The sequence below is a fragment of the Rattus rattus genome, chromosome 1 (assembly GCF_011064425.1).
Source record: "Rattus rattus isolate New Zealand chromosome 1, Rrattus_CSIRO_v1, whole genome shotgun sequence".
Classification (NCBI taxonomy): Eukaryota; Metazoa; Chordata; class Mammalia; order Rodentia; family Muridae; genus Rattus; species Rattus rattus.
The window spans coordinates 134058946-134086762 of NC_046154.1; the positions used below are offsets into that span (position 1 = coordinate 134058946).

General features: G+C 44.7%; 2 protein-coding genes across 2 annotated transcripts in view; one reads left to right on the forward strand and one right to left on the reverse strand.

Moving 5' to 3' along the window:
• LOC116903079 (aspartyl/asparaginyl beta-hydroxylase) overlaps positions 1-15209 on the forward strand; it is a 74860-nt gene extending 59651 nt beyond the window's left edge. Inside the window, exon 12 of the mRNA XM_032905434.1 lies at positions 13112-15209. Coding sequence (XP_032761325.1) covers positions 13112-13262 — 151 coding nt within the window. The 3' untranslated portion in view covers positions 13263-15209. The remainder of the gene's footprint in view (positions 1-13111) is intronic.
• Positions 14800-27817, reverse strand: part of Clvs1 (clavesin 1) — a 186757-nt gene continuing 173739 nt past the window's right edge. Inside the window, exon 6 of the mRNA XM_032906063.1 lies at positions 14800-17158. Within this exon, the coding sequence (XP_032761954.1) occupies positions 17071-17158 (88 nt within the window). The 3' untranslated portion in view covers positions 14800-17070. The remainder of the gene's footprint in view (positions 17159-27817) is intronic.

Below are 27817 nucleotides of genomic sequence, written 5' to 3' on the forward strand. Positions count from 1 at the left end.
ATAATCAGATTTCTGCTGCCCTAGAACCATGGGGTTCCTGCCAGGTTATGAGTCCTTTAAATACCCCATCACTGCAACACAAAATACATTTTTTTCCTCTGAGAGTGAGCTTGCATGATATTTAGCCTCTACATCTAAAAATACCATCTCAGGCTTACAAATGGCTTCTGATTGCAAGACCAGATTGTGTGTCCCTTGGAAGTAATTTATAAGACACAGAGAAATACGACATTAAAGGATTGCCTTTGATCCTGTTACTCAGGGGTATTATCCAGATGCTTCTCAGTGCTGCCACCAGTCTGTTATTAATGCCAGTGACACAGCGGTGACACAGCCAGTTCTAAGCACGTCAGGTACAACATCATTCTCAACAGTAATCGTAGATATCCAGGCTTATTAAACCCCTGCGTTACAACTCGGAAGACTTAACTATAAAAACAGACTGCAAATTGGTATTAGTTTCTTTGGGAATTTATAAATGGCCACATGCTAGATGATGTAAGACAACAGGAATTCACTCTGCCAGAGTGTGAGAGCCCGGTGTTTGCAGGACTCGCTCCTTCTGAGGGCTTAAAGAAACCATTCGATCCTCTCTTCTCATCCTGGGGCTGCTTTCTTAGACTTGGTGTTCCTTGGCTAAAAGATACTGCGGGCTCTGCCCCTACCTTCACCTCCTGCTTCCTGTATCTTCTTGTTTATTCTTTGACACGGACACTGTTGGATTTAGGGACCCTAATATTGTTTAGGGCTGACATCGTTTCAAAAGCATGAACTTGACATCTGCATGGATCTCTATTTCAGAACAACTTTCTGGCAGATGTGGGTTTTTATATTAACAGGTAGTCCGAAGTAGGCTCAATACGAGGTATTGTGACTTGAACTATATATTCCTAGGCCCAACCTAGGAATTACTGAGACATGTGAGGTGGACCACTTCTTCCCATGTCCCTGGGCAAGCATTAAGCACTGGCAGAGCACTGTTAAAATAGGTTAGCATTAATATTAATGATACATTCACTAAGCTGTTACTGTAAACATTTCTAGCTTAGTCCACTTAGCTGTAAATAAACAAAGATGGTGGGGAAGGACCATGTGACACCCTGCCTGCCATGGCTGTCTTCAGCAAAAGGACTGTCATATAACCAGCAGGGAGAACTTGTACCAGCACCATCTGTCTACAACACTATTTAGATACCTTCAAAAAGCTAAATGCTGATCACAGCTGATTCACAAAGCCCCTTGAAGGCTAAACTTTGTACTACCATAACCATTCAGACCACTGAAGGGAGCTCTTCCCTGACTGTGTAGCAGTGAGACAGCACTGAGGTGAGCAGAGGCAAGGGTGTGGTTGTTCCAAACCTAAGCAAGGCTCTTGGGTTAATAAAGCTTAACTGGAATACACTCCTCTGTGCTCACCCAGTATCGTAGCACCAAGTCCATTAAAGAGTACCCTTTCCTGGCCTACACTTAGTAATGTATGCTGAGCTAGAAGCACGACTAAAAACAACAGAAGACAGCAGACAGTGGGCAGTGGCAGTGATTTCTGGGGACAAGCCAGGTTGGGGAAGGTCCAGTGAGCCAAATCTCAGGCCTCTGAAGCTGACAGACAGTTCAAAGTTCTCCAGGACAGCAAAGAGAAAGGTGGCTAAAGCAGAGTAGTAGAGAGATAGCAAGAGAGGGTGGAGAACTAACAAATGAGGAAGGACCAGATGCTTCAAGGAGCTAGGACAGAGGACCTTCAGGCCTTTGTCACCAGAGAGCTAAGTGTGTAAGGCCAAGGGTCTCTGATCCCAGCTATGACACTGGCCAGTGTTAAGGGCGACTGTCAAGGCCTAAAGAATGGAGATATACTAGATCAGCCCAAAGGCTGCAGCAGCAGCTGCAAACAAGGGCTCAGGGATCCTGGGTTCCTAGACCTGCCTAAAAGCCCCACCAGACCCAGGACAAGGAGTCCTGATCCTAGGGGCCTGTAGCATGAGGAGGTAGCACTAATTCTTCTTCCTCCTGCTTGCTGCTGCTTCTCACCACTGCCAACCATGGGGTGAAATGAGCCACCAAAGCCAGCACTTGGAGAACTCCATTGTCTGCTCACATTGTGTATCCAGACAGCTAACCAGACCCTCAGGCAGTAGTTGGCAATACTGCTCTGTATAGCCATATCAATTATTTTTCAAGAATATGCCCAACAGACTTTCTTTCAGGTAATCGGATGGAGGCATTTTCTCAATCAAGGTTCTTCTTCCCAGAAAACTCTAGCTCAATAGTGGCTCTCGGCCCTCTTAATGCTGTGAAACCTTTGATGCAATTGTCTTGTTGTGGTAATTTACAACCATAAAATTATTTTTGTTGCTACCTCATAATTGTAATTCTGCTAGTGGTATGAATCATAATTCAAATGTCTGTGTTTTCTGATCATCTCAGGTGACCACTATGAAAGGGTCTCTATCCACAGGTTGAAAACTGCTGGGCTACTCGAGGTAATAATTTCAAATGACAGAAGCTAGGGAGTCTGAGATCATCTGTGGCAGGTCCTATTTTAGGGCTGTAAGTTAGCAACTTTGGTCCAAAGCTGAATGAACTTGAACTGGTAGATAAGCGTGCTACCAGCAAGGGACTTTGGTTACAACTCTAAGGAGTGGCTTTGGGAATTATCCCATATTTCTAAGAGGCCATTTCAAACTACACTGGAACTGTGCTAAGAGCATATGAGCTCATAACTCTCTTGCAGACCAGCACATCGCTTCTTGAAACATGAAGCAGCACTGACCTTAGTCAGGAGAGCACGAGCTGGCATTAGTGACCAATGAGAGGCGAACGGGCATGTAGCCATCCACGTTGTCAATACATTGCTGTCCAAAGAAACAGTATGTTTTATAAGATGTGTCTTTCTGAATGTCCCAAGGCTTCAAGGTTATGTAGACGTCATGCCAAAAGAAGTACATTAAGAGGAAAATTAATTTTTAATCTGCCACACACGTTCACAGTACTTCCTGATCTTGCTTTGTTCCTGGCAGGTATCTGCGATGTCTTAAGTCTCACGATGTTCGCATTAGAAGAGCTGTGAATTTTAAATCATTTGCAAATAAATATTTTTGCCCACTTTCTTTTCTCCCTGCCAGAATCACAGATCTGTCCCGAAACCTTAGTTTCTGTTCCACTTGTACTGCAATGAGACTTTACTCCTGTGGCCAGCAGAGCTCGCCCCGCTGGGGCCACACGAGAACGAGAACGCATTTAACCAGTAGGATGTTTTTCCTGAGCTTTGCTTGCTGTTAAATAATCGCATTCTGTGTCTAAGCCACTCGGTGAGTTAAAGACACCAGTATAGTGCGTGTGACCCTGTTGATTCAGCACAGACTATACCTACAGTTCTTACTACACTCAGCCAGGTAGAATGCACGCATGCGTGCAGCTACCCTCCACAGGAAACTGCAGTACCTGTGGAGAAAATGGATTGTGTAAGCGTTTGATTGTTGAAAGAATTGTCGGGAAGTTGAAAATCATTTTCCTGTAGTAGTAGTAAATGATGCGGAAGCTGCTGGGGTCAGCCTCCGAACGCTTCACAAACCGCAGCCTTTCTAATAACATTTGAGACGTGACTGTGTGTGGAAGGCACATCCCAGGGTCTTTAGGTCTTAGCATTGTGTGTTTTCATAAAAGCAGGTTACAAACACTGAACTAACACCACCCGAGTTCAAGTCCTTGCTTTCTTAGACAACTTGGCACCCTCATTGCTTTAGCCACTGCCATGCTGCTCTGAGAAGACACCATGACCGAGGCAACTCTCAGAAAAGAATTTAATTGGGCTTTTTCCTACAGGTTCAGAGGTTTAGTTCATTATTGTCATGGTAAGGAATATGGCAGCTGTAGGCAGGCACTGGAGCATTAGCTGAGAGCTACATCCTGATTTGGAGGGAGGGAGGGAGAGAACTGAGAGAGACTGAGACTAGGCTGGCATAAGCTTTTGAAACCTCAGAGTCCACCTCTAGTGACCCACTTTTTCCAGCAAGGCCACGCCCTACCCTAACAAGGTCACACCTCCTAATCCTTCTCAAATATTGTCACTCTCTCATGATTAAACATTCAAATAAGCCAATGGGGGCCATTCCTATCCAAACCACTACATTCATTAAGCCTGACTTTCCTCATCTGTTAAATGGGAATAATAAATGCCTGTGTATTCGTAGTCTCAGTATTAAAGTCATCCATAGGGATGAATGCACTCAATGCACTGAGAGTCATGGACTCTGTACATTTGAGTCATTGCTACCCTTGTGTCTAGCTGCTGTGGAAGGGGTTCATCTGTCCTGTGGAATCGAGGGAGTGAGCCCAACACTCCTGTAACATCGGTGATGGTTCTTGTCACCTAGAGTACAAACTCAGCGCTTTTAAGGAGTCAGGAAATGATGAAGGAGCACCTGGAGAGTGTGTTGGCCCATGGCTGATGAAGGCATGGCACACTAGGGAAGTGGGATTTGAGGGAGTAGGCAAGAGTGGTTTTTCCCGAGGTCTGCCTGTTGCAGAACAGTAACATTTATATCTAAGTAAGTGTCCAAGTTAAAGACATCAGTATAGCATGTGTGGCCCTGCTGGTTTAGCATGGCTCTCTTCCCAACTTGTGTTTCTCACCCTTCTCCTGGTCCAGCCCTGATACCAGAGTTTGGGTTCAGGGCTGTCGTCTCATCCTGTGTCTCTGTTTTGCTTCGAGATGCAATAAAGCATTGGCCATAATCAACTCAGGAGTAAAGGGTTTGTTTTGTCCCATTCTTTGCAGTCTATTATCTAAGATATCTAAGACGTCAAGGCAGGAACTGAAGAAGAGGCTGTGAGGGAGAGCCTCTTACATGCTTCTTCGGTCTCCATGGTTTGCTCAGCTTGCTGTCATATACAGCCCAGGTATCAGCCGAGGCCTAACATCACCAACAGTGGGCTGAGCTTTCCAGATCAACCGTTAATCAAGGGAATGTCCCCAAAGACCTGCCTACAGGCCAAACTAATTAAGAACAATGGCCCAATTGGCATTCCTTCTTCCTGGGTAACTCCAGTTGGTGTCATTGATATACACTAACCAGTACAGGCCCGAGAACTTTCCTTTCCTGTTCCATCCCCTTACAGTGTTCTTACCTGTACATCTGTGTCATGGCCCCTCTGCTATGCATAGCCTAGAACCAAGAGAAGGAAGGTAGAAAAGGCAAAGAGAGGCACAGAGGAGGGCACAGGGCTAATCGATGTGACCAGGCGAGGAATTCCTCTGGTAGGCCAGCTGGAGGGCACACCTTATGAGGGACTGAGGGAAGAGGTGACAAGGCTCAGTGTGCCAGGGAGCGAATAGTTTAATCCTAATTGGAAGAGAGGTTCTCTGTGAAGTCAGGCCATTTTCAGTGTACTCACGTTTGAACAGACTAACGGACACCACCCATGTCTTTGCTTTCTGTACCTTTGAAAGAATGAACCAAGAGTTTAAGAGTTTTCACTCAAAGAATTAAGAGAATGTTAGGGCTGAAAGGAGACCATGAGTCCCTCTTATCCGTTTTCAAACATAATGCCAATGGATACGTGAAAGACTTTGCTGTGGTCAGAGCTGGTCAGCAGCCATTGAAGCAAGAACAGAAGCACCCTGGCTTCCAAAACAATGAGTGAGTGGGTGGCTATCTGTCGGTGTGTATTTTGAGGAGAAGGGAACAGAGAGCCTTCACATCATTGAAAGCCTATGCCAGAATTTCCATACTAGGAGACTGTGGTAGATAAGAATGTATAAGGGTTGGGCCGGGTTTTATTGTTTCTGGGCTCTGAACCCCCTTTTCCTGTGCCACTCAGCCAGACTAAATGCCTTGTAGGTCACCCCTGCATGGCATCCGCAGACACCAAGACCATTCCTTGGGCCATGATCCTGAGCTTCAAGCTGTAAGAGCAGACCTAAGGGATTTCCACAGCTTCTACAGAACCAGCCTGTGTTGGCTGTGAAGCCAAGGGAACTGGGCTTGTCTTCATGAAGTTCCTTTGGATAAAAATTACAACCGTGCATGACTTTCACCCATTTGAAAACCTTCTCGCAAAGCTCGCTGGTGTTTTTATCTGTAGAAGTTTTAGGTGGAAGACTTTAAGCATGCAAGTGCCAGCAGCAGCCTTATTAATATTGGTGGTAATTGTATGACAAAATTATAGCTATTAAGTATTTCATGCCACCATTATCATTAGTTATGATTATAATAATTTGAGAAGTTGAAGGATTATGCAATATTACATTACCTCGTTACTGGATATTCTTGCATCTTTTGGCATACGAGGCAAAAGGCCTTCTTCTCTCAGTGGCCAGATATTTGAACAGTAAGCAGCGTTCAAATATCTGGCCACTACCACTTCCAGCCCTGTATCGTGACCCCTCACAGCAGGGCTTTGGGTCCAGCTCCAAGAGACTGCCTCCCAAGGCCACCCTGAAAAGCTTTGCCACTCTGCTAGCTGTCTGTATCATAATTCGCTCATAACCTGGCTGTAATTGTTAGAGCTTTTCTTGAAAAACAAGTGTTCTGGAAACTATTCTGTGCCACTGATTTTTTTTTTCATTCCAAAGAGATCTGCAGACCTTAGGCAACTGCATGCCCCATCTCTTTGTAATGTGAAACAGTGTTCTCTTCCAGGCTGGTGATATCTGTCGAGGTTAACCCTGTGTCAGCTCAGGTTGAGACATGGCTTGGATAAGGCCCTATTGTGTGTTGCTTTGCCTCTTTGGGATAATTGAAGCTGAAGTTTTACTTATCCTGCATCTGAATACTAATGAAAAGACAGAGGACTGTGTTTTTAAGGAAAGGATCTCAACTAAGTAATTGCCACTGCAGTGTTCTACGGAAACAGAAAATTCAAGGACATACTTACTTGTTGATACAGAGTCTAATTGGATAGCCCAGGCTAGCCTCGTACTCACCATATAGACCATTTGAACTCATGATCATGCTTCCTCAAGCTCTGCATAGTGTTTTAAAGACTTATAAAACTCCATCACGGGCTGATGGATCAGTGAGTAAAGGTGCCTGCCTCCAAGTCCAACAACCCTAGCTCAGCCCCAGAGATGTATGCACGTGATGGAAGGCCACCATCCTCTGCATCACTATCACCTCACACACAGCGGAGAAATGCTCACAAGCCCATGCAGGCATGCACATGCACACATATGTCATATGTCAATAAAATGTTTTAAAGCGAATTTTGTTTAAAAAATATTTAGTACACAATCCATGGGAATGTCTTCTAGCTTTTAGGTCTATTTTATTTTTAAAAAAATTGGTTAAGTATTGGTCCTGTCAACCTTTCCACTTTGTAAGACCATAGCGTTACCTATACAGTTTATGTTCAAGAACCATGTGTGTTCAAGTTACACACACACACACACACACACACACACACACACACACACACACACAATCTTTTGAGTAAGTTGAAGATCTTTGTGTTAGTCTATACTCATAACTATCCTGTGACATATGTGACCCACATCTGATACACATTTGACTTAGAATACTAGAAAATCCATGAACAGTAGCTCTGAAGTTTTCTATGTAGAAGTCAGAATGCTCCGTGGCAATCAGTCTTCCAAGCTCTTAGGAAATATAAGTTAATCGTTGGAATGATTATGTTTTTTAAACATTCCTACATCTTTGGCTTCATTACACCAATCAAAATATCCTGGAAAATGTCCCTTTATGCAGTGAAGATTTTTGTATTTTATTTGAATTACATGTAGACTTTTAAATAGCTTGCAGATTCTCTGGTTGCTCAAATAACGTCAAGAGCCATTTGTCATTGGTATCCAAGATATATTTTCAGTCTTCACAAATTAAATCAGATTTCATAAGGAGTGATGTCAAGTATATTCTTGGTAATCTATTGTCTTCTCTGTGTCTCTTGTTTTCCTCCCATGGCTGTTTCATAATTTTCACTATGAAGTTGAATGCCTACCATATCCTCTTACCAAGTCTGAGGGTGGAGAACAAGTGTCTGGATGTACCCCAATGCGTAGTGTAATAACAGCTCTGCCTGCAGCATTTCAACCTTACGATTGTGAAGAAATGAAACCCATTTGCTAGAAACTGAACTTGTAATTTTTGCTTTTATTCTGGGTCAGCAATATGTGCTAACACCTTCTAGAGATGCTGGAACTCAGCAGCCCAGTTTCAATCAGCCACTCCATCACTTGGACAACCAACCAAGATGCTACCAGGGGCTATGTTGCTGGAATGTGTTGGGTATCGGTTTCTGATAAGTAATGCTAGCAATTTCACACATTACTGTTCAGTAGGCTTTGCATTCGATGACCTTGCCCAGCTCTAGGCCAATGTGAACATACAGAGCATGTATACCATAGGTTAGACTGGCATGTTCAGTCTGGATAGTGTATTGTATACATTCAGCAATGCATGGGATTTTCGATTCATGATGGATTTATCAGATCATAAATCATCCTTAATAAAGAGGCATCAGTAACTTGCCCTGGATCACACAAGTGACAAATGCCAGAAGCAAAAGGTTTTATTCTGCTCCCTTGAAAGGCTATAGTGTCCTGCTTGTGTTCTGATTTTGTTTTGTTTTTTTGTTTTTTTTTTTTACTCTTTTCTCTCATGTGTCCCTGTTGACTTTCTCCCTTTTTCTTCTTTATCTAATCATGGTTAAATACATATCATAAAGTAAAATATGTTAACCATTTTAAAACACATGGTTAGTTAGCATTCACTCACACTGTGTAGTCATTGCCACAACCTACATCCAGAATAGTCTCGTCTGAACGGTTGAGTACCAAGAACATAAAGAGATGAAAATACTTTTTTTTCTTCTAGTTTTCATTTTAAGGAAGTGCCTCAAACCCTTATGATGTGGAAATAGCTAATCTTTTTCAACCCATCTCTCTTTTCCTTCCATCAACACCCAGTAGGCCTTGCTGTGGGGAGCCCCAACAGAAACTGTGACAGGGTCCCTAGCAGGACAGCTTCTCTTTAGTCTCTGATCTTGACTACTCCAGGACCTTGCACAAGCAGAATCCCAGGGAGTCTGATCTTTAGTTACTCCCTCGATTATGATCTTTAGTGACTACCTGGATTTGCTTAGCATAATGCCCTTAAAGATATATCTGTGCTGGGTTGGGGAGGGCTTCTTGGATAACAGCACTTGCAGTCAGATCTTGGGAATGTTTTCATTTCTCAGGAGAACACCTGACACAGGGTCCAAATGATTTCACTTCCAGCTCAGTCCGTTTGTTGAAGATCCATTTTAGGGAAGAAATGAGTCTTACATCCAGTGACCAGAAACCCAGACTAGGTGTTTCCTAAGTAGTATTCTATCTTAGGAAAACAGACAGATTGGAAATTAATCTTGTTTATATTCTTAGCTTCATCTACTATGTAAGTGGGTTATACATGGAATATCTTACATCAGAGCTGCAAAGCACCCTACAGGGCCTCCAGCAGACCCTCAGGAGAAAGCTGTGTGAGAACCAAACTCTAGAATGGTAGTCTAAACAAAGCACCAGGAGGGAACCAGCCGGTGGTGGCTGTGCAGTGCCTTTCTGATCCACCAAAGGTTGTGGGTGGACTCAGTGCTCCTGTATTTACATTGACGTGAAGATGCAGCTTAAGTGATACTAACGTACTAAATGCAGTTGATTTTTAAAGGAAATTTTCACTAGGACTTTTTCGGGATATTAAAATTTCGCTGAAGCATTTAAAAGTTTGTATTGCACCTTAGCAAAGAGTTACAGAGTAGCAGGAGCAGTGCTATCTGGTTACCATAGTATCACCAGGACACAGTCCTTGAGCAAATGATTGATGTTATTTTATGGACTATGCACTGTGGCGGTCTGGCTCTGGTGGTCTTGTGCATTGATCTTCAGCAGAATCCCTGGTCCCAGCCACTAGAGGGCAGTACTGTGCTCCACACCTTCGGTGACAATGAGAAATGTTTTTCTTTGTAATTTTATTTTTCTTGGATGTTTTATGTATTTACATTTCAAATGTTATCCCCTTTCCCCCCTCTCCTATACCCTCTGCTTCTATGAGGACGCTCCCATTCCCACCCACCCACTTCCACTTCAACCCCCTGGCATTCCCCTACACTGGGGAAATGAGCTTTCACAGGACCAAGGGCTTTTCCTCCTATTGATGCTGGACAGTGCCATCCTCAGCTACATGTGTGGCTGGAGTCATGGGTCCCTCCGTGTGTACTCATTGGTTGGTGGTTTAGGAGAAATGTCTACAGGAGTTTCCAAATGTGGGGTGGATTTAGGGGAGGCAAAGTCACTCCAGAGAAGAATAAGTGGCACCTTGGAGACATATAACAATAACATTTCTAAGTCAGTAAACTTGTAAGACAGTAACTAATATTTAGTAAAAAGATCAATCTTTCTTCTTCATCTGACACCCGCCTGCCTGCCCCTTCCCTCTACTGCACAAATCTCTTGCATTCAGCAAATGTGTTGCTTAGCTGTTTATACAATTCCTCTGAATATGGGGAATCGAGCGTTCACTCCAAGTGTTATAAAGGACAGAAACTTAGTCTGGGCACCAAATGACAGAACAGACATTTATTACCATGCAAAACAAAACGTGGAAAGAAAAGAACAAACCAAAAAGAAACAGGAGGACTCAACTAACCCCTCTCTGTTTAAACACCTGAACAGAGAGAGGGTCATTTTCCTGATCTCAGTGTTACCAGAGAAACTGAGCAATGTTGGTGGCTATAAGGGACAAACTTCAGGATAGATAGAAGAAAAAGATGGCAAGTGCCCAAAAGAGAGCATACCCCACCCCCACCTCCACCCCTTGCCCTGCTCACAGCAGCAAAGTCACAAGGGGCAAAAGGTGGGAGCAACCAAATGTCTCTCAGCGAATGAGGATACACTGAACTGGAGGAAGCACACAGCAGCACGGCAGCACGGCAGCACGGCAGCACACAGCACAGAGCAGTGCACAGCAGTGCACAGCGGTGCACAGTGGTGCACAGCAGCACGGCAGCACACAGCAGCACACAGCAGCACAGCAGCGCACAGCAGCACAGCACACCACAGCACAGCAGCACAGCAGCGCACAGCAGCACAGCAGAACACAGCACCACAGCAGCACACAGCAGCACAGCGGGGGCACACAGCAGCACAGCGGGCACAGCAGCACAGCAGCACACAGCAGCACAGCGGCACACAGCAGCACAGCAGTGCACACAGCACAGCGGCACACAGCAGCACACAGCAGCACAGCAGTGCACAGCACACAGCAGCACAGCAGCACAGCAGCACAGCAGCACAGCAGCAAAGCCGCACACCCGCACAGGAGCACATCAGCCCAGCAGCACACATACCAGCACAGCAGCACAGCAGCACAGCAGCACAGCGCACACAGCAGCACAGCAGCACACAGCAGCACACAGCGCACAGCAGCACAGCGCACAGCAGCACAGCAGCACACAGCAGCACAGCGGCACACAGCAGCAGCACAGCGGCACACAGCAGCACAGCAGCACACAGCAGCGCACAGCGGCACACAGCAGCACAGCAGCACAGCAGCACACAGCACACAGCAGCACACAGCAGCACAGCGGCACACAGCAGCACAGCAGCAGCGGCGCACAGCAGCACAGCGGCACACAGCAGCACAGCAGCACAGCAGCACACAGCAGCACACAGCAGCACAGCAGCACAGCAGCACACAGCAGCACACAGCAGCACACAGCAGCACAGCAGCACACAGCAGCACAGCAGCACAGCAGCACCACACACAGCAGCACAGCAGCGCACAGCAGCGCACAGCAGCACAGCAGCACCACACAGCAGCACACAGCAGCACACAGCACCACACAGCACCACACAGCAGCGCCCAGCAGCGCACAGCAGCACAGCAGCACAGCACACAGCAGCGCACAGCAGCGCACAGCACACAGCAGCGCACAGCAGCACACACCACACAGCAGCACACAGCACCACACAGCACCACACAGCACCACACCAGCATAGCACACAGCACCACACAGCAGCGCACAGCAGCACAGCAGCACACAGCAGCACACAGCAGCACACAGCAGTACACGGCAGCACACCACTCGGCCCTGATACAGGAAGAAGCTCTATCGATGCCGTAACTCACCTGCCCGCCCTTTTATTTTGTGTGTGGATGGTATACAGATGGTGAAGTGGGTTCCTGAGTGTGCGTGTGTACACACATTTGTGTGAGAGTCTCTGTAGGAATGTGTTTACCACTGCAGACGTGTGACAGCCGTGAGCGTGGGTCCCCACACTGTGTTATTTGAGACAGGGTCTCTCTTGTTCTTCACCACTGTGTACACCAGGCCAGCTGGCCCGCAAGCTTCCAGAGGTTCTTTGGCCTTGCAACTTCTCATCTCCCCATAGGAACACAAGAATTCCAGGTCTCATGCTATGTGTCTGCCTTTTATGTGGTGCTAGGGAAGGAAACTTTGGTTCTCACCACCCAGAAGCCTAAACCAGTTTCTGAAGTGACAAATGGGACAGCTGTGCAATTATCGTCCTAGATGCTGTCCCATGCCTGAGGTACCAGGGCACACATCTAGATCTGCAGTTCTCAACCCTGTCACCTGCAACCCCTTTGGGGATCCAGCATCCCTTTCCTGGGGGACACCCATCAGATATCCTGTGTATCATAAATGCATTACGATTCATAACAGTAGCAGAATTACAGTTAGGAGGTAGCAATGAAATAATTTTATGGTTGGGGGGTCACCACAACAGGAGGAACTGTATTAAAGGGTTGGGCCACAGCATTAGGAGGGTTGAAAACCACTGTTGTAGACCCTTACTTGACTAAGCAACTGTTTTAAGGCTGGAGCCAGACCAAATGGAGGTTATGAAGGCTGTCGTTATGTCCTTGTCACCAGTTCCTGTCCTTTGCATATCTTTAGTGCAGGATGAGACGATCGCTGTCCCTAATAAGAACGAAGCTTGAAGTTCCTAATTATTAATGGAAGACTATTTTAAGGCTTGATGTTATGGTCATATCCCAAAGGAGGTCACAAAGGGGCCTCCCATCCATGGATAGTAACCGGTCCTCAGGCTGTGAAGCTCCCAAAGCCATTCTGACAAATGCGCCTTTTTCTCTTCCAGGTCATGGGAAGAAGGCAAGGTGCTCATCTTTGATGACTCTTTTGAGCATGAGGTTTGGCAGGATGCCTCGTCTTTCCGGCTGATATTTATCGTGGATGTGTGGCACCCCGAGCTGACCCCTCAGCAGAGGCGTAGCCTTCCTGCAATTTGAAAGGCATCAACACAGACTCGGTTGCTCTCCAGGGAGGCCGCTTTTCCGGTTCCTTTTGGGTGTGCAGATAGAAGCTCAAGTGCCATGACTCTTCACCCCCTTGCCTTGCAGCTGAGGAGCTCTAAGGCTCCTTCTGGATTAGAACTCACTGGAGGGAGTATTTGCCTTCCAGCAATTCATTTAGGAGGCCCCTTGCTTCATGGCACCCAGAACTGGTGCCTGGATTGAAGGGGAATACTTGGTTGTGTTGTCTACATAGCTGGCCAAAGATATTTTTCTACATAGACTAGTGTCTACATCAATGTACATGGAGGATATACTATATATAGAAACTGTGAATGAATCACTCTAGTTTGTAATTTTTCTATGCAGTTATATTTTTCTAAGTAGCTAAACTATTCTGTCACCATCTACCCCCATGTTTTCATTGACTTTAATGACAAGAAGTATAAATTCTTTACTTCTAACTATTAAATGGTAATTTTCCTGGTAAATTCAGACATCTCCCTTTTGGAAAAAGAAAGCCATGTATGAAGAAAAGGACTTTGTTTTCCTAACATGAATGGGAAGTTATGCCGGGATGCGTGAACTGTGCCAACACCTGCCCTTGAGTCTCCCTGTGTATCTTCATTTATGCTCAGTGTCTTCCTTTTTCTCTGTGCTAATAATAGGAAGCTCTTGTTGATAAAATACCACAGATATTGGAGCTGGGAGAGAAAATATTACATGGGAGTGAAACCCCTGCTCACGATCAGGGGCCCAGACAGCCTGGTCTCTTAGCCTTCTGTGTACAAGGCCTGGACTCTCCAGTGTCTGCCTACTGTAGATCCACTAGAGTGTCAAGAAGACGGCCTCTTGGACTCTGAGAGTCTCTTCACTATTTTATCCATGTAGGAATTGTAGCATAGGAGGTGCTCAGCAAAGCTAGCATCCTAGGTGGTCGAGCATGCTCGATTATGAATTTGCAGTGCTTTTCCATCTTCCTCCCTCAAAATCATGTCAGCCGTCTCACTATATTTTGAAACAGCGTTTTACGGGCGTGTTTGATTTGAGCGCTACCCATGTCTGAGAAAGAGCAGGAGAAAGTCATCTTGCTCCTCAAGATGATCATTAGTGAAGCATGGCTGCATTTTCTTTTCTATTTTCAAATTAAGGATAACTCAAACCTTAGAATGTAATGACATTCATGCACTGATCTCTAAGCCAGCCGAACAACACTTCTGCAGAAATGGCTGGGATTCCAGCCACAGAGGTAGATAAAACGGAGATGCAGGCTTTTGAACCAATGTCAAAAGAAGCAGCTTTCTGTACCTCATTGAAAAAGCCACTCATTAGAAATTGATCTTTTCCCTTTTAGCTTAAGGACAGCTCTTAGTAGGAAAGTTTACAAAATGTGTCCATTCTTAAAATAGGCACTTGTTCCTTCTTTTGCCAGTGTTCAAAAATTCCTCTAAAACAGATGGCAAAGACATGGGGGAATGCCCAATCCTTACCAAATTCTAGAAAAGAAAACAAATTCTCAGACAAAAGAAAAAGGTTATTTGTGTTCTTCAATATTTATTAAACAGAGGAACTCACTGACAAAAGGCAATACAATCCAGTGTTCATGAAGTAACCCTCGGTTACCTGCTGGGTTTGGTTCTCCTATATATTACATACACATAACGAAATGCAAACCATATGTTCTCATTGTTAAACTATCACCTTACATTCATGTAATAAAATGGTAGAAATGAGTGAAAATTAGCTTTTAACTTAGTAATTATAACATGTTTTTTTAAAATATGGTCATTACAGTAGGATTCTAAATATTGCCATGTGAAAAGCCAGAAGTACCATTACTATCACAAGTGTTGGCAGTAACTGACTCCAACAGCATTTTGAGTACTTGGATCCCACGTTTATCTTATAAACACAAGCAATAAACAATTTTCTAATTCACTTTAATTTTTCCTTTCTCTTGTGTCATAAGAAAAGAATTTCCATCCACGTCTTGGTAGATATTTTTGAAGGTTGTTATTTTGTGATTCAAAAGGTCTATACAAAGTGAATTGGTGTATTTTATATACTGTGATGCCATTGTTTGGGAAATAACTTTAAATTCTGTTTCGATTTTACTTCTTCTTCAAGGTTGGAACATAAAAATAGCTTCTGTTACTATTCTCTGCCAGTAGAAAAGAAGTGATAAAACAGTAGATCAACAAAAGAGTATAAATCTAGACTGTAGCTCAGGGCTCAGGGGTAGACCAGTTGCCTGACAGGACAAGGTCCTGGGTTTGATCTTCAGCACTGGAGGGGTACAGGGAAGACAGAGGAACAGGGAGACAGAGAAAGAAAGACAAAGGAAAAAGAGAAGGGTGAGGAGGAGAAGGGTAGGAAGGAACAGGGAAAGAGAGACAGAGAGGAAGAGGCGGGAATAGGGGGAGGGAGACAGGAAGAGAGGAAAGGGCAGGAATAAGAGAAGAGAAACGAAGAGAAGGAAGTGGCCACAGTTAGCAATGTTGTTTGGGTGTTTATGGGTGGAAGTAAGTAGAATTGGTTTCCTGTTTTCTTTAGGATGTTTAGGGTGTAAGTCCACCTACCAAACGCTTAAAATGTAAAGTATTTTAATAAGTGTTATTAATTAAAATTTTTGACATTAAGCACTCTGGTCATATTAGTAAGTGTTGTCTTTGTCAGAGAGTTCGCTAGGGAATAAGATACCTACGTATACTCAACTGGGAAACATGGCACAGATAAAATATCCTACCCTTGGATGTTTTCTGACTTCCTGCGAGTGGGGACTGGGGTCCATTTCTAAGGAGAATGGATAAGGAAATAGGTTGTCTTTGGCATTTCGACTTGCATTCTTGGTCCTCTTTAGCTTGGTACTTACATGCTGAGCCATCCTTAAGTGTCTTCCTGTGAGATTTGACTCCCTGCCCCCTCAGAGCCTTTCTCCACAGGTAATAGGAGGGTTGGGACAAAGTGACTTATTTGCTAGCACTTTTTTTTTCTTTTTGGCCATAGTAACCCAAGAACTAACTTAAATGGACTCATCAGTCACAATGAGTCGCCTCCTCTCTGTAGCCATGCCTACAGGAAATCACTTTGTTACGATGAAGCAGTCATTCTTTTCACACTGCCCCATGTCTTCTTAAAAAAAAAAAAAAAAACGGTTCATGAAGTCAGCTGATGTCCTGACAAACACCGTGATGTCAAAATCATTCTTGCGGGATAGATATGTAAATTAAAAACTTTGTGAATAGCCAGACCTGCGAGATCACGCTCTTAGGCTGAGCACAATTAGATGCTGGTGATGAGGTCAGAAAATAAGTCAGTACAACTGGAAATTATGGTAGCTACGGTTGCCTGGGGTTCGGGACGACTTTAAACTTGCTGACTGACACGTCTGCACAGTTTAACTCTGTTGTATTTATTTGGGAATGCATTCATCTTACTTCGCAAAGCCTGGAGAGAGTTCCTGTGTGAATCCTTAGAGCGATGTATATGCGGCTAATTTAGGTTCCCCACCCCCTTTTTAAGTAGATTTGCTGCCATAAATAGGAGGGGAGGGAGAATCCTTTTTACATAAATGCCTTTCTTCATCCCCCCACCATCCCTCACTAAAACATAAATTAATTAGTTACATTTTAAAAGCATCTCTCAGATCCTTGTCCAGTGTGGGCTGCCCAGACCAATGGCTGCTGACGGTCATGGCTGGGGCTGGAATGGAGGACGTCATATCAAGCAGAGCACACATGTCTGTGGGTCAGTGGCACAGGCTTGCTAGGCGGCTGCTCCACTGGAGGCGTCGCATGATGCTGGCTCAGTCCAGAGCCAGCAGTGGCTGGGTGTTCTCGTTTTCCCCCTTCTCTTCATGTTTCAAGGTCCCAGCTTCTACCACAGACTGAGATCTAACGAGAGAGAGAGAGAAAGAGAGAGAGAGAGGAGACACACACAGTCACAGACAGTCCATGATGTGATTCCCCTGGAGACTCCAAGCATGTAAGATAGCTACTTAGTACTTCCTGTTTGGTACCTGTTTGCCACACACCACTTTATTTCTTTATTTCTTTCCTTTATCTTTCGGAAGTTTGAACCTGGTCATTCTGAGACTCTTTCCTTCTCTTGAATTTGATCCATACCTTTTTGCTGTAATGAACCACAGCTGTGAGTGTAACATTTTGTCCCTGTTTCCATCTATCAAATAAAAATAAAAGCAATGCCATAGATGCAAAAAAAAAAAAAAAAAAAGCAAACACTGTTTTGTGTGTCTTTGGTGGCTGTCTAACGCTTCTTCACATGTATGATCTTACCACTTTTGCAACCCTGAAAAATGGCGATACAGTTTCCATTTTCAAGTGCTGAAAACAAACTAAGGGATTGATAGAGAAACAGCTTAGGGGGAAAAGCAATATCACAAGATGGAGAACAGGATCTGCGGAGGATCAGCTCTGCCCTGGAAGCTCTATGGCTGCAGACCCGCCTTGATGATCCTAACACTTTGTGGGGAAAGGACTTGCAACCCAAAGCTCTTGGCCACTTTTGTGATATGGATGCAGCCCAGGAAGCACAAGACTGAGAAGTAAATGAGTGTTGAGCATGGGTGGTACATCCTCGTAATACCAGCTTTGGGGAGCTTTGGGAGAAGCAGGAGAAGCAATGTCAAGGCCTGCCTTGGCACTGTAGTGAGCTCAGGACCAGCCTAAATTGCATAATGAGGTCCTATGTCAGGGAGGGATGTAGGGGTGTGGGAATCACTACATATAACTACATACACGACTATAAACGTCAATCAACTCAAAGAACAGAACTAGGTTCTGTGTGCAACGTTGGGAAGTGAAATAGATTGATTCGGCAGCAGTTGGAATATCATTCCACTCAGCCTGTTTTACTTAAGAGCCCAGCATGAATGTTGGGGAGGGAGGAACGCTCATTTACATAAATACAGAAAAATCAGAAACCCCAGAAGATACCAAGACAAACTGATAAAAACAGCATTTGGGAGGCTGAGGCTAGAGGCGTGTGGGTTCAAGCCAGCCTGAGCTATATTTTGAGGTCCTATATAAAAAAAAAAAGAAAAAGATCAGACCATAGCTGTATGGTCACCCACATGCATTGCCGCCCTCCAGATTCTTAGACCACTGCATAATTGCTTTGTGCTGAGGATTTTGTGGAAATAAAAGAGCCTGGTGGAAACTTTAAACTTCTCTCTGACAGAAAAACTAACTTTATTACACAAAACGGCACCTGGACCAGAGCCAGGGTGAGGTCAGGCTGCTCACCGGCAGTGCTACACACACACCTCTTCTTGAAGATGGCTAACTTGGGAAGCTTACTCCCAAAAGATGAACCTTTCAAGTATCTTTTTCACGTTGAACTCAAACATGGTTTTGAAGACACCTGTGTCCTGTCTTTGGGGTCCTCCTCTCAGAGTTACAGGAGAAGGTGCCATCTTTCCCTCTCTGCCTGTGGGGATGGGTTTCAGGGTCCTCCTGGATATCAGAGTCAACAGATGGTCAAGTTCCTTATATTAAGGTGTAGTACCTGCATAGAATCACTCTCCTGTAGACTATACTGCCTAATACAAAGTATATATTTTATTATTTAGGGAATTATTGCAAGAAACGAAGTCTGCCCATTCGGTTGTTGGATCTACTGTGTACAACCTCTGTCTGTGGAGGGCTTAGCATACACAGTCCCTTCAAGAGTCTGCTTTGAAGCCCTGTTTCAGTTCAAAGTCTCCCTACCTACCTATTCCAGTTGGGTCAAGATTTCTAGATTTTTCCACCATCAGAAAGCACCACATTCATGGTGTGACCTCAAGTGAAATGATCACTTTATCTGTTATTGTTTGGTTGGGGTTATAAAGAGCTATCTTCTCCCTGGCATCAGTGTACAGCAGGCTGTCCTTGGAAATGATTCTGTTTACCCATCTCCTTCATATCTTGAGAGTTCTCTTCAAAAACCTTCAGGTTGAGAAACAAATTTTATGTTTCTCAATTTGCTTCATGTATCCAACTTGTCTCCATTCTTGTAGATCTTAAAATGTTTAGGCAATCCAAGTTATTGCCTCTGATTTTAATGACTGTTAGATTTATTTCCAAACTTTCCCTTCTCACATGATGATTAGTGAAAAGTCAGGTAGCTCTCAGTGTTTTCAAACCATCATTTGTTCCTGCCGACTGGTCCTAAATGAGGTTTGTGAGGCTTTGCTCTATACCAATCTCTGGGAGCAAATGTGCAGAAACCTTCATTGTTAAGTCACCCAGACACACAGATCCAAACAAGAATGTAGACCTGTGCAGATGCCACGTTGCCCAGTCAGAGAAGACAGATGCTTGAGAAGAGAATGTGGAACTAAGGGGAGATGGAAGGATAAATCTATCACTCATACCCAAGTCTGATGTGCCATTGTTATTCAGATGGCCACTGTTCACTCATCCATCATGGGATGTAATTGGGACCTGTATCATTTCTTTCAGTATATACACTAACAGCAATGACCTGGAGTGTCTTACCCAATAGAGTGTGTCTTGGTTGACAGATAAGTAACAATAGGCCTCTTCCAAGATATTGAAAATGAAGAAGCAAACAGCATATTGTCCCAAGTTTATATGTTCCCTAATTAAGAACATGGCTTCTTAACTTTTGACATGATAGAATTCTACTTACCTAGTCACACAATAGACATTTAATATCAAAACGGTGACTCGCTATATCATGAAATATTTGAAATTCACTGGAAAATAGCTAAGCTCTTCCTTTTGTAATGGAAGAATTAGATGAGATTTATGAAATGGAGCACACTGGGAAGAAGGGCAAAGGCACCCAGCAAACCCGTCAGGAGGTCAAGCATGGCCTCAAGTACTCCTGACCCACCTTTATCTGGATTTCTGTCTCATCCTGTCTGACAACTTGTTAGAATTGTTTGAAGTCTTTTTCCAGGAGACATGCTCCCTCTCTGGCTGGTGCCCTTTTCTTTACCTAGAGTGAGATTTCTGGGGAAAATCCCATTTCTTTGGGATCCTTCTTGAATCTTGCCCTCAGTGTGTTAGCTAAATAAAGATTGCCTCTGGAAGCAGAATCGATTGCTCTCTGATGAAAATGTCTCTATCTGGTTGGCATGCTCATCTCAGTGCAGCAGAGAAGACCATTTAGTAGCTCCATCTACTCATGAGAAGCCGAGGTCTCGTGCTAAAATAAACATCTGTATTTCTAAATGCAGAATACCAGCTAACCTCAAGGTCATGCAAGGGTGATGGGAAATTTCAGTGCTGGAGAAGGCAATCCCTACAAGACTTTATAGCCAGGGAACGCTTTCCTGTGTTTCTCTGCTTGTTCTGTGTTCTTATTAGTTGACCTCCATTGCCCATCTGAGCTATGGAGGAGCCCTATAAGGGCCTAACTGCTATGTCCTTTACATGAAGTATACACCAGGAACCACAATGCCAAGGCCAAAGGGTGCTACAGAGATGGTTTGGTAAGGTCCTCCCTTGAGTCAGGGTTAACCATTTGTTTTCTGTGAACCAGCCTCTACTTTCCAACAGGAAGAACCCCACAAAGGTCATTTTAATTTTCCAAGTCACCAGGCAGTTTGGTTTTGTGTAAGAACTCAGAACTGTCTGACACCTTAGCCTGTTGTACTTCTTTCCAGGAACAGAAATGTCTGCTGGAGGTAGAGGGTGGATTTGATCAAAGCACATTTTATCCATGTTTGAAATTCTCCAAGAACAAATTAAAAATATATTTGGGTCTGAGGAGATAGCGCAGTCAGTAAAGTGCTTACGGCACAAACATCAAGACCTGACTTAAATTCCCAAAACTCACATTAAAAAAAAAAAAAACTAAACAAAGATATACTTGCAACCCCAGTGCTGGGGAAGAGAGATAAGCAGATTGTTCGGAACTTCTGGCCAGTCTGCTTAGTTACTCAAAGCCAATGGGAGAAACTGTTTCATAAATCAAGGTGAACAGCACTTGAGGAATGAGATCTGAGATGATTCTCTGATCTACATACACATGTGTATGCACCCCATGTAAATATGCGCTCTGTACAAAAACTATGCATATTCAGCACACACACACACACACACACACACACACACACACACACTCCATATATTTAAAGGATCCTAAACAATGTATGGCCTTTTTCCTACAGTAACCTCAAGTATGGAAGAAATTCCCCCTAAGGGGATCACTGCTAGATTACAATGCCAACACCAACTTTATGTCCTCAGGTTAACTCTGCCTTCTCCTTTGTAAATTGGAGATAATAATAACGCCTATATTATGAGAGTCGCAGGATATTGGGGATTAGAGGAATTGAGGTACACATATGAATTAAAGGTATGCATATGGTTAATGTTAACTGTTATTCTAGTTCATTTATATACAAATACCATAATCATGCCAGTAATTTAAATATTTATTTTCTCATTTGTATTTTGAGACAAGTTCTCACTATGTACCTCAAGCTGGGTTTGAACTCCCAGTCCTCCTGCCTCAGCTTTCCAAGATCTGGGATTGCAGTCATTGTGCCAATACCCAAATTCTTATAGAACTATGTCTTCCAGGCCTGTTAGGCAATCCAACAATTAATATAATTACCCATTATTGATGGAGACTTTGATTTGGTCACAGTGAATGAAATCAGAAGATTGGAAGATCTTTACTGAGAACAAAAGTATAAGTCAGAGCCTATGACGTCACATCTTTATCGTCAGTTAATAAATGGTATGTAACAAACACCTCAAGACTCTTCTACATGTACATGTACAGCATTCGTCCAAATACCTCAGACACCCAGAGGGAATGAATGCAGCTAACCAAGGCTGAGACCTTGTGCAATGGTGAAAGGGGCAGAGTGGATGTCGCTGAGAGCAGAGCTCAGCTGCCACAAAACAAATCAAAATGTAGAGACCAGGAAGAATGGACCAGAAGGGACGAGAGAGGCTGTGGTGAAACCATCAGCCAGACTCGAACTTGGTTTCCTGTCTATTTGCAAAGTGTTTTATTACCCATTATGAAAGCATCCCAGACATAGGAATTCTCCTGCCTTCCTCTTCCTTCCATACATGAAGTTAAGTGATTTCCACATGTCCACAGAAAGATGAAAAGGGAGAGACTCAGAACTCTCTGAAGTGTGACCTGAGTTACCAACTGTTGCCCTGATGTCTCCCTGAGTACGCACATTATGGGAATGAGTACCTGGTGCTCAGCTCACCTCAGAACAGAGGCATCCCGCATCTTCTCACTGAAGAATAGGACAGACCAGAACAAAACCTCACAAAACACCCACAGAGTAGACTCGTCACACTACTAACAGTGAGTTAGTAGTGTTTCTTAACTGACTAAACAGTGACCAAACAACTCTTCCTAAAAGAGTCATTCTGGATACATAGACCAGATAGGGAGCAAGCCCGAGAGGGTCCCCAATGGAGATGACCCCTGTCCGATGCCACACATCATGGGTGGGCATAGCACTCCTGAGGTGACCCCCCAGACACCCAGAGGCCTAGTCACCACTAAGATGAGCAAGTAAGTGGCAGAGAGATGGAAGAGAAAGAGAAGCAGAAGGATGTGTGCTCAATGAAGAATGATGGAATTGGAGATGAGGTAATGAGGAACAGCCTGATATGAGTAGCCAGTGAAGCCACCTGAGGCCATGATGAGGTCCTGGCCCATACTGGCACCAAGGGCCATGTCTGTCTGTGACCCTACAACGTGGGAGATATGTTACCACCAAAGGCCAAGCAGCCTTCCCAGGTCTGCGCTGCCACCTAGAGTCATGTTGGCTGATGTCTGTGGGCTTATACAGAGCTGTCCTCACCCCTCACCTGAACATCCCAGGAGAGCTGGCTCTAAAGACATGAGAGCATGAGAGCTGACCTTGCCCCTCGACAGCTGCAGTACTCAAGACAGTGAGGCCCTGCATCTCACAAGGCAGCACAGTAGAGCTGATTCTGGTTGTGGGAGTTGCAGGTGAGCCAGCTCAGAGCGTGGGAGCCTGGGAGAGCTGGCTCTGATGCCCATCTACTGTGTGCTGGTATGGGCAAAGGAGAGATGCCCCCTCCCTTGCCCCAGCCATCCACAGTAGATGGAAGAGTTGGTCTCAGGGTATGTGAGCAGGGAGCTGGCCTTTGCCTGCTGAAGCACTTGGGAGAGAGGGCCCTGCACCTCTCCTGGGCATCACACTAGAGTTGGCCCGGCTGATATGACGATGGGTGAGCTGGCCACAGGGTATGAGAACAGAACATCGGTTTCACTCCTGAGGCATTGGTGAGCTAGCTAGGGTAGTGCTGGAGAGCTCGCCCTAGTAGTGTGGGTAGAGAGAACTCGTGGTCAACTACCACCCAGGTCTGGATCTAGAGCTAGCCCACCCCAATATCTCTCCCATCAATGAACTGCTGGAGCAGGTGAAGGGGCTGGTGCAGATGCAGAGCCGCAGGACCTCCATGACACAGGGAAACAACAGAATGCCTAAGAGAAGGAGTCTCAGTGAGGATCCAGTACTGATAACGTAGCGGAACCCAGAGGCCTCGAAGCAGATCAAGGACTCATTGCAATGAACATTAGCAAGTAAAGAAGCGTGGACAAAAGGGCATACTGTGGGACACACAGTGACACCCTATGGTTTCCACAATGAGATTTTTTTTTCTTCTGGGGAGTAAGCTGCAATGGTGGAGGAGAGTTGTAAAGGGACTAGAGATAAGTGGGGTTGGGGTACATGATGTGAAATTCACAGAGAATCGATTAAAAAGTTAAGTAAAAAGAGTCACTCTACTACACATCATATATGAGAGTATGCGAGGTCAAGACGTGGGTTGGTTGTGCAGATTTTATTAGGATAGCAGATGCTGAAGTGAGGCCTTCAGGAGGTTCTGTGTTTGAGAGAATCTCATCTCTGCAGTCATTCAATGTTTGGTGGGTGTAAGTTTGTGAGCCTTGAGGTGTAAGCATTGAGCGTCTGTCGTGCTTTTGCTAACACACTTTGAGGTGAGCTCAAGTGTAGGAGGTGGTCATAAGGAGCACAAGATACGTGAATTTTGAGCACGTAGATATTTCTAGACCTTCTTATCAACTTTAAAACCAGAACTTAAAATAACAGCGCAGACAATGACTGCAGGCATTCACACTGCCTACTTTGAGCAGTCATGTTTTTTTTTTTTAGCTTTAGACCAGCTCAGAGAGCCATGAGTCAACCTCGGCATCCACACTCCTTTCCCTCCCTTCAGAATCAGTGGCGTGAGCCTAGTGATGTCACCACAGCAGGACTGGGATGTGATGTTCTGAAGAGGCAGAACAGCGGAGGCTGCCAACAGTTGAGGCAATCAAGGCTGGTGACTCATCCCATTCCCAGGATGGCTTGAGGAAGAATGGCTAGTACTCTTGACAATAGAGCCCTTTCACAGTTCTGCTTTTTTAATCAAATGAGAGTACGTTAAAGGAACTTGTCTGGTGTTATTAGATCAGTCTGAATACCAGGCCTCCGAATATCCACATCCATCTGACTCAGAATGTAACTCAGAGTGGGCGATTGTCTGTAGGGCGGGCAGTCTCTGGGCTGGCATGACGGTGACACACAGACAGGACAGCAACAGATGCTAAGTGAAGGCCTACTGAATAAACTTGAAGGGTGAGTGGATACAGGGCTAAAGGATGAATAGATAGATGGACAAATAGTGGGAGACCAATGTGGTAAAGGAGATAAAGCTTGGCTTGGAATGGGGAAAACAAAACAAGATATTGTGCTCCCTATGGTCTTGATAAATTTATAGCCTAGTATCCTGGTACACAGAATTCCAGCATTCAGCCGGCTGAGGCCGGAAGACTGTGATGTTGGAGCAAGTCTGGACCATTTAGCAAATTTCATCCCAGCCTCAGCTACATATTAACCGAGACCCTGCTTATAAATATATGAGTAAGTAAATATCAGGAAAGAGAAGATGGGACAGGGAGATTGCTCAGTTGGGACAAACAGTTCCCCGGGCAGAAAGGAGGATGGAGGTGGCAGCAAATGCCAATGCTTAGAAAGACCAAGCTAGTTCCATGGCCACTTCCAGGCAGTGATAGGGCGGGGGTCATCATAGTCAAGGCCATTGCAGACAGGATTTCCTGTACAACTGAAACAACTCAGATTCAGTGAATTGCTGTTTTCCCTTTTTTTTAAGTTAAGAGGTTGCAGATCAATATACAAGGAGAAGAGTGTCTGGCTATGTACTCAGGATCTCCAGACAGGGTCAATGGGACATAAGCGTGCTGGACTTTGTCCATGGCCAGTGGAGACTTGAATGAAGGCTTTAAGTGGAGGAAAGAGAAATGAAATGTGTTTTTCTTTGTCTTTTTTTCCACTTGGGGTGTGTGTGTGTGTGTGTGTGTGTGTGTGTGTGTGTGTGTGTGTGTGTGTGTGTGTGTATAAGCTTACATAGGGAATGTAGAGGCCAGAGGGCATACAACCTTGGAGTCCTACATGATAGTTCACAGTGAACATCTTCCAAGCCTGTCTCTCTGTGAGACTGAGCTAGGAGCCCCTATGCAACCTCCTGATACATCTGTAAGACTCGTTCTGCAACATCTGTCTTCTACATAGGCTATGGACTTCTACAGACTTTTGTATGTGCAGAAGCATCTCGAACCTGCTTATAGCTCAGCCTTCACATCTAATTCTAATATTTGCCTGTCATTTAATCTTCATAGCATAGCAATAAGGTAAACTAATTGCTGCTCATCTTAGGCAGAGAAAAACTAACTCATGGATTGCTAGCTACTCAGGCGTGCAGCCCCTCTATGGAAGTGGGATCCACATCCCATTCTCTTAATGGCCTTTTATCCTATTCTGTAAGCTGGCACTTAGCAGAAATCTTAATGAATAGATGGATGATTGTTCTATAAAAAAATAAATGCTGTAAATGTTAGCTGTTAATGGAATTTCAGAATCTAGGAGGAATCATATGACATCTAAGAGATGATTTCAAATCCCAATCAAATACCGATTACAAAGGCTACGTTATTGTCCATCCACTGTAGAGCCAGGCAGACTGTAAGCAGTGTTTTCTTTTTCACTCCGTAGAGTATCCACAACAGCCGCATCCTTCGATGTTCCCTTTCTTTGTTGTTTTCTCCCACCTCTGCTCTGCTCCTCCACCTGCCCTTCATGAAGGTACCCTGAGAACCTCTTATATACTAAGATCATGTGAGATAAGGTCACCTAATAGCAGGTAGCCATGCACTCTCTGCCCTTGGAGAATGTTTGAACGATAGAAGTGTGACTTGAAATGTAACAAACCCCGCAAATATACGACAGTGCGGTGCTGCTTCTTGAGACAAAGAGGCTGGACGACGTCCTTCAGGGATGTGACAGTGCAAGGCAGATGTGAGGCGTGAGGAGTCACTGTGACCCAGAGGTGTGAGGTCCTGACACTGCATGAGCGGTGAGGCTGAACGTGCCATGGGCGGCGGAGATTGCAGGGAGGAACTCGTAGATAAAGGCAGAGGCTGGTAGTCAGAGAAGTCTAAAATAAAAAATGGGATTGCCCCGTGTAGGGGAAACCAGGGCGGGGAGGCTAAAGGGGTGGGTGGGGGAAGCACCCTCATAGAAGCAGGGGGATGGGGAATGGGATGGGGGTTTCCAGAGTGGGAATCAGGAAAGGGGATAACATTTGAAATGTAAATTTAAAAATCATATATATGATATATGGGACTGGAGGTGACAGTTTTAATGAGAGGGGGCAGAGGAGGGATCAACACTGATAAAGACCAGTACAGACAGAATTTAAAGACAGAATTGCCACCCAGGCAATTCTCAGCTCAAGCTGAGAGTCCTGTGGGAAGACGGCTCTTTTGCAAAGAGGAAGGGAGGTGGGGTGCTGTCACTTTCTCTCTCTCTCTCTCTCTCTCTCTCTCTCTCTCTCTCTCTCTCTCTCTCTCTCTCTCTCTCTCTCTGTGTGTGTGTGTGTGTGTGTGTGTGTGTGTGTGTGTGAGTGTTTGTGAAGGTGTGTGTGTGTGTGTGTGTGTGTGTGTGTGTGTGTGTGTGTGTGTGTGTGTGTGTGTGTGTCTGGCCTTATCTGTTCTATACCCCCTATGCCGGGCCACGTTCTGAGTGTAAGATATGAAAGGAAATCTAGATTTGCTTTATTTATAGGTTTTTTTTTTTCTTTTTTTCGGAGCTGGGGACCAAACCCAGGGCCTTGTGCTTGCTAGGCAAGCGCTCTACCGCTGAACTAAATCCCCACCCCCTGATTTGCTTTATTTATAAATGCATTTCAAGAAGTGAGACGGCCAGAAGAAACCTGATTTCTGACCAGGGACTCAAAACATCTTCCTGGAGGCCTATCCTTCCCTGTTTCTCTGGAAATCCTTGTGTGGGCTGCTGGGAAGGGATCGCTGTTCTTCATATCATTCTACGACATTCTACAGTTCACCGTGTCACCCAGCTGCTACTTGACTTTAGCAGCAACAGGCAAGGCCATGCAAAATATCACACACATTTTATAGCAGAAAAAAAGTGAAGCTCTATGCAGTTAAGTGATGAAAGAAAGTGACCAGACTGGGAAATAAAAGTAAATAAA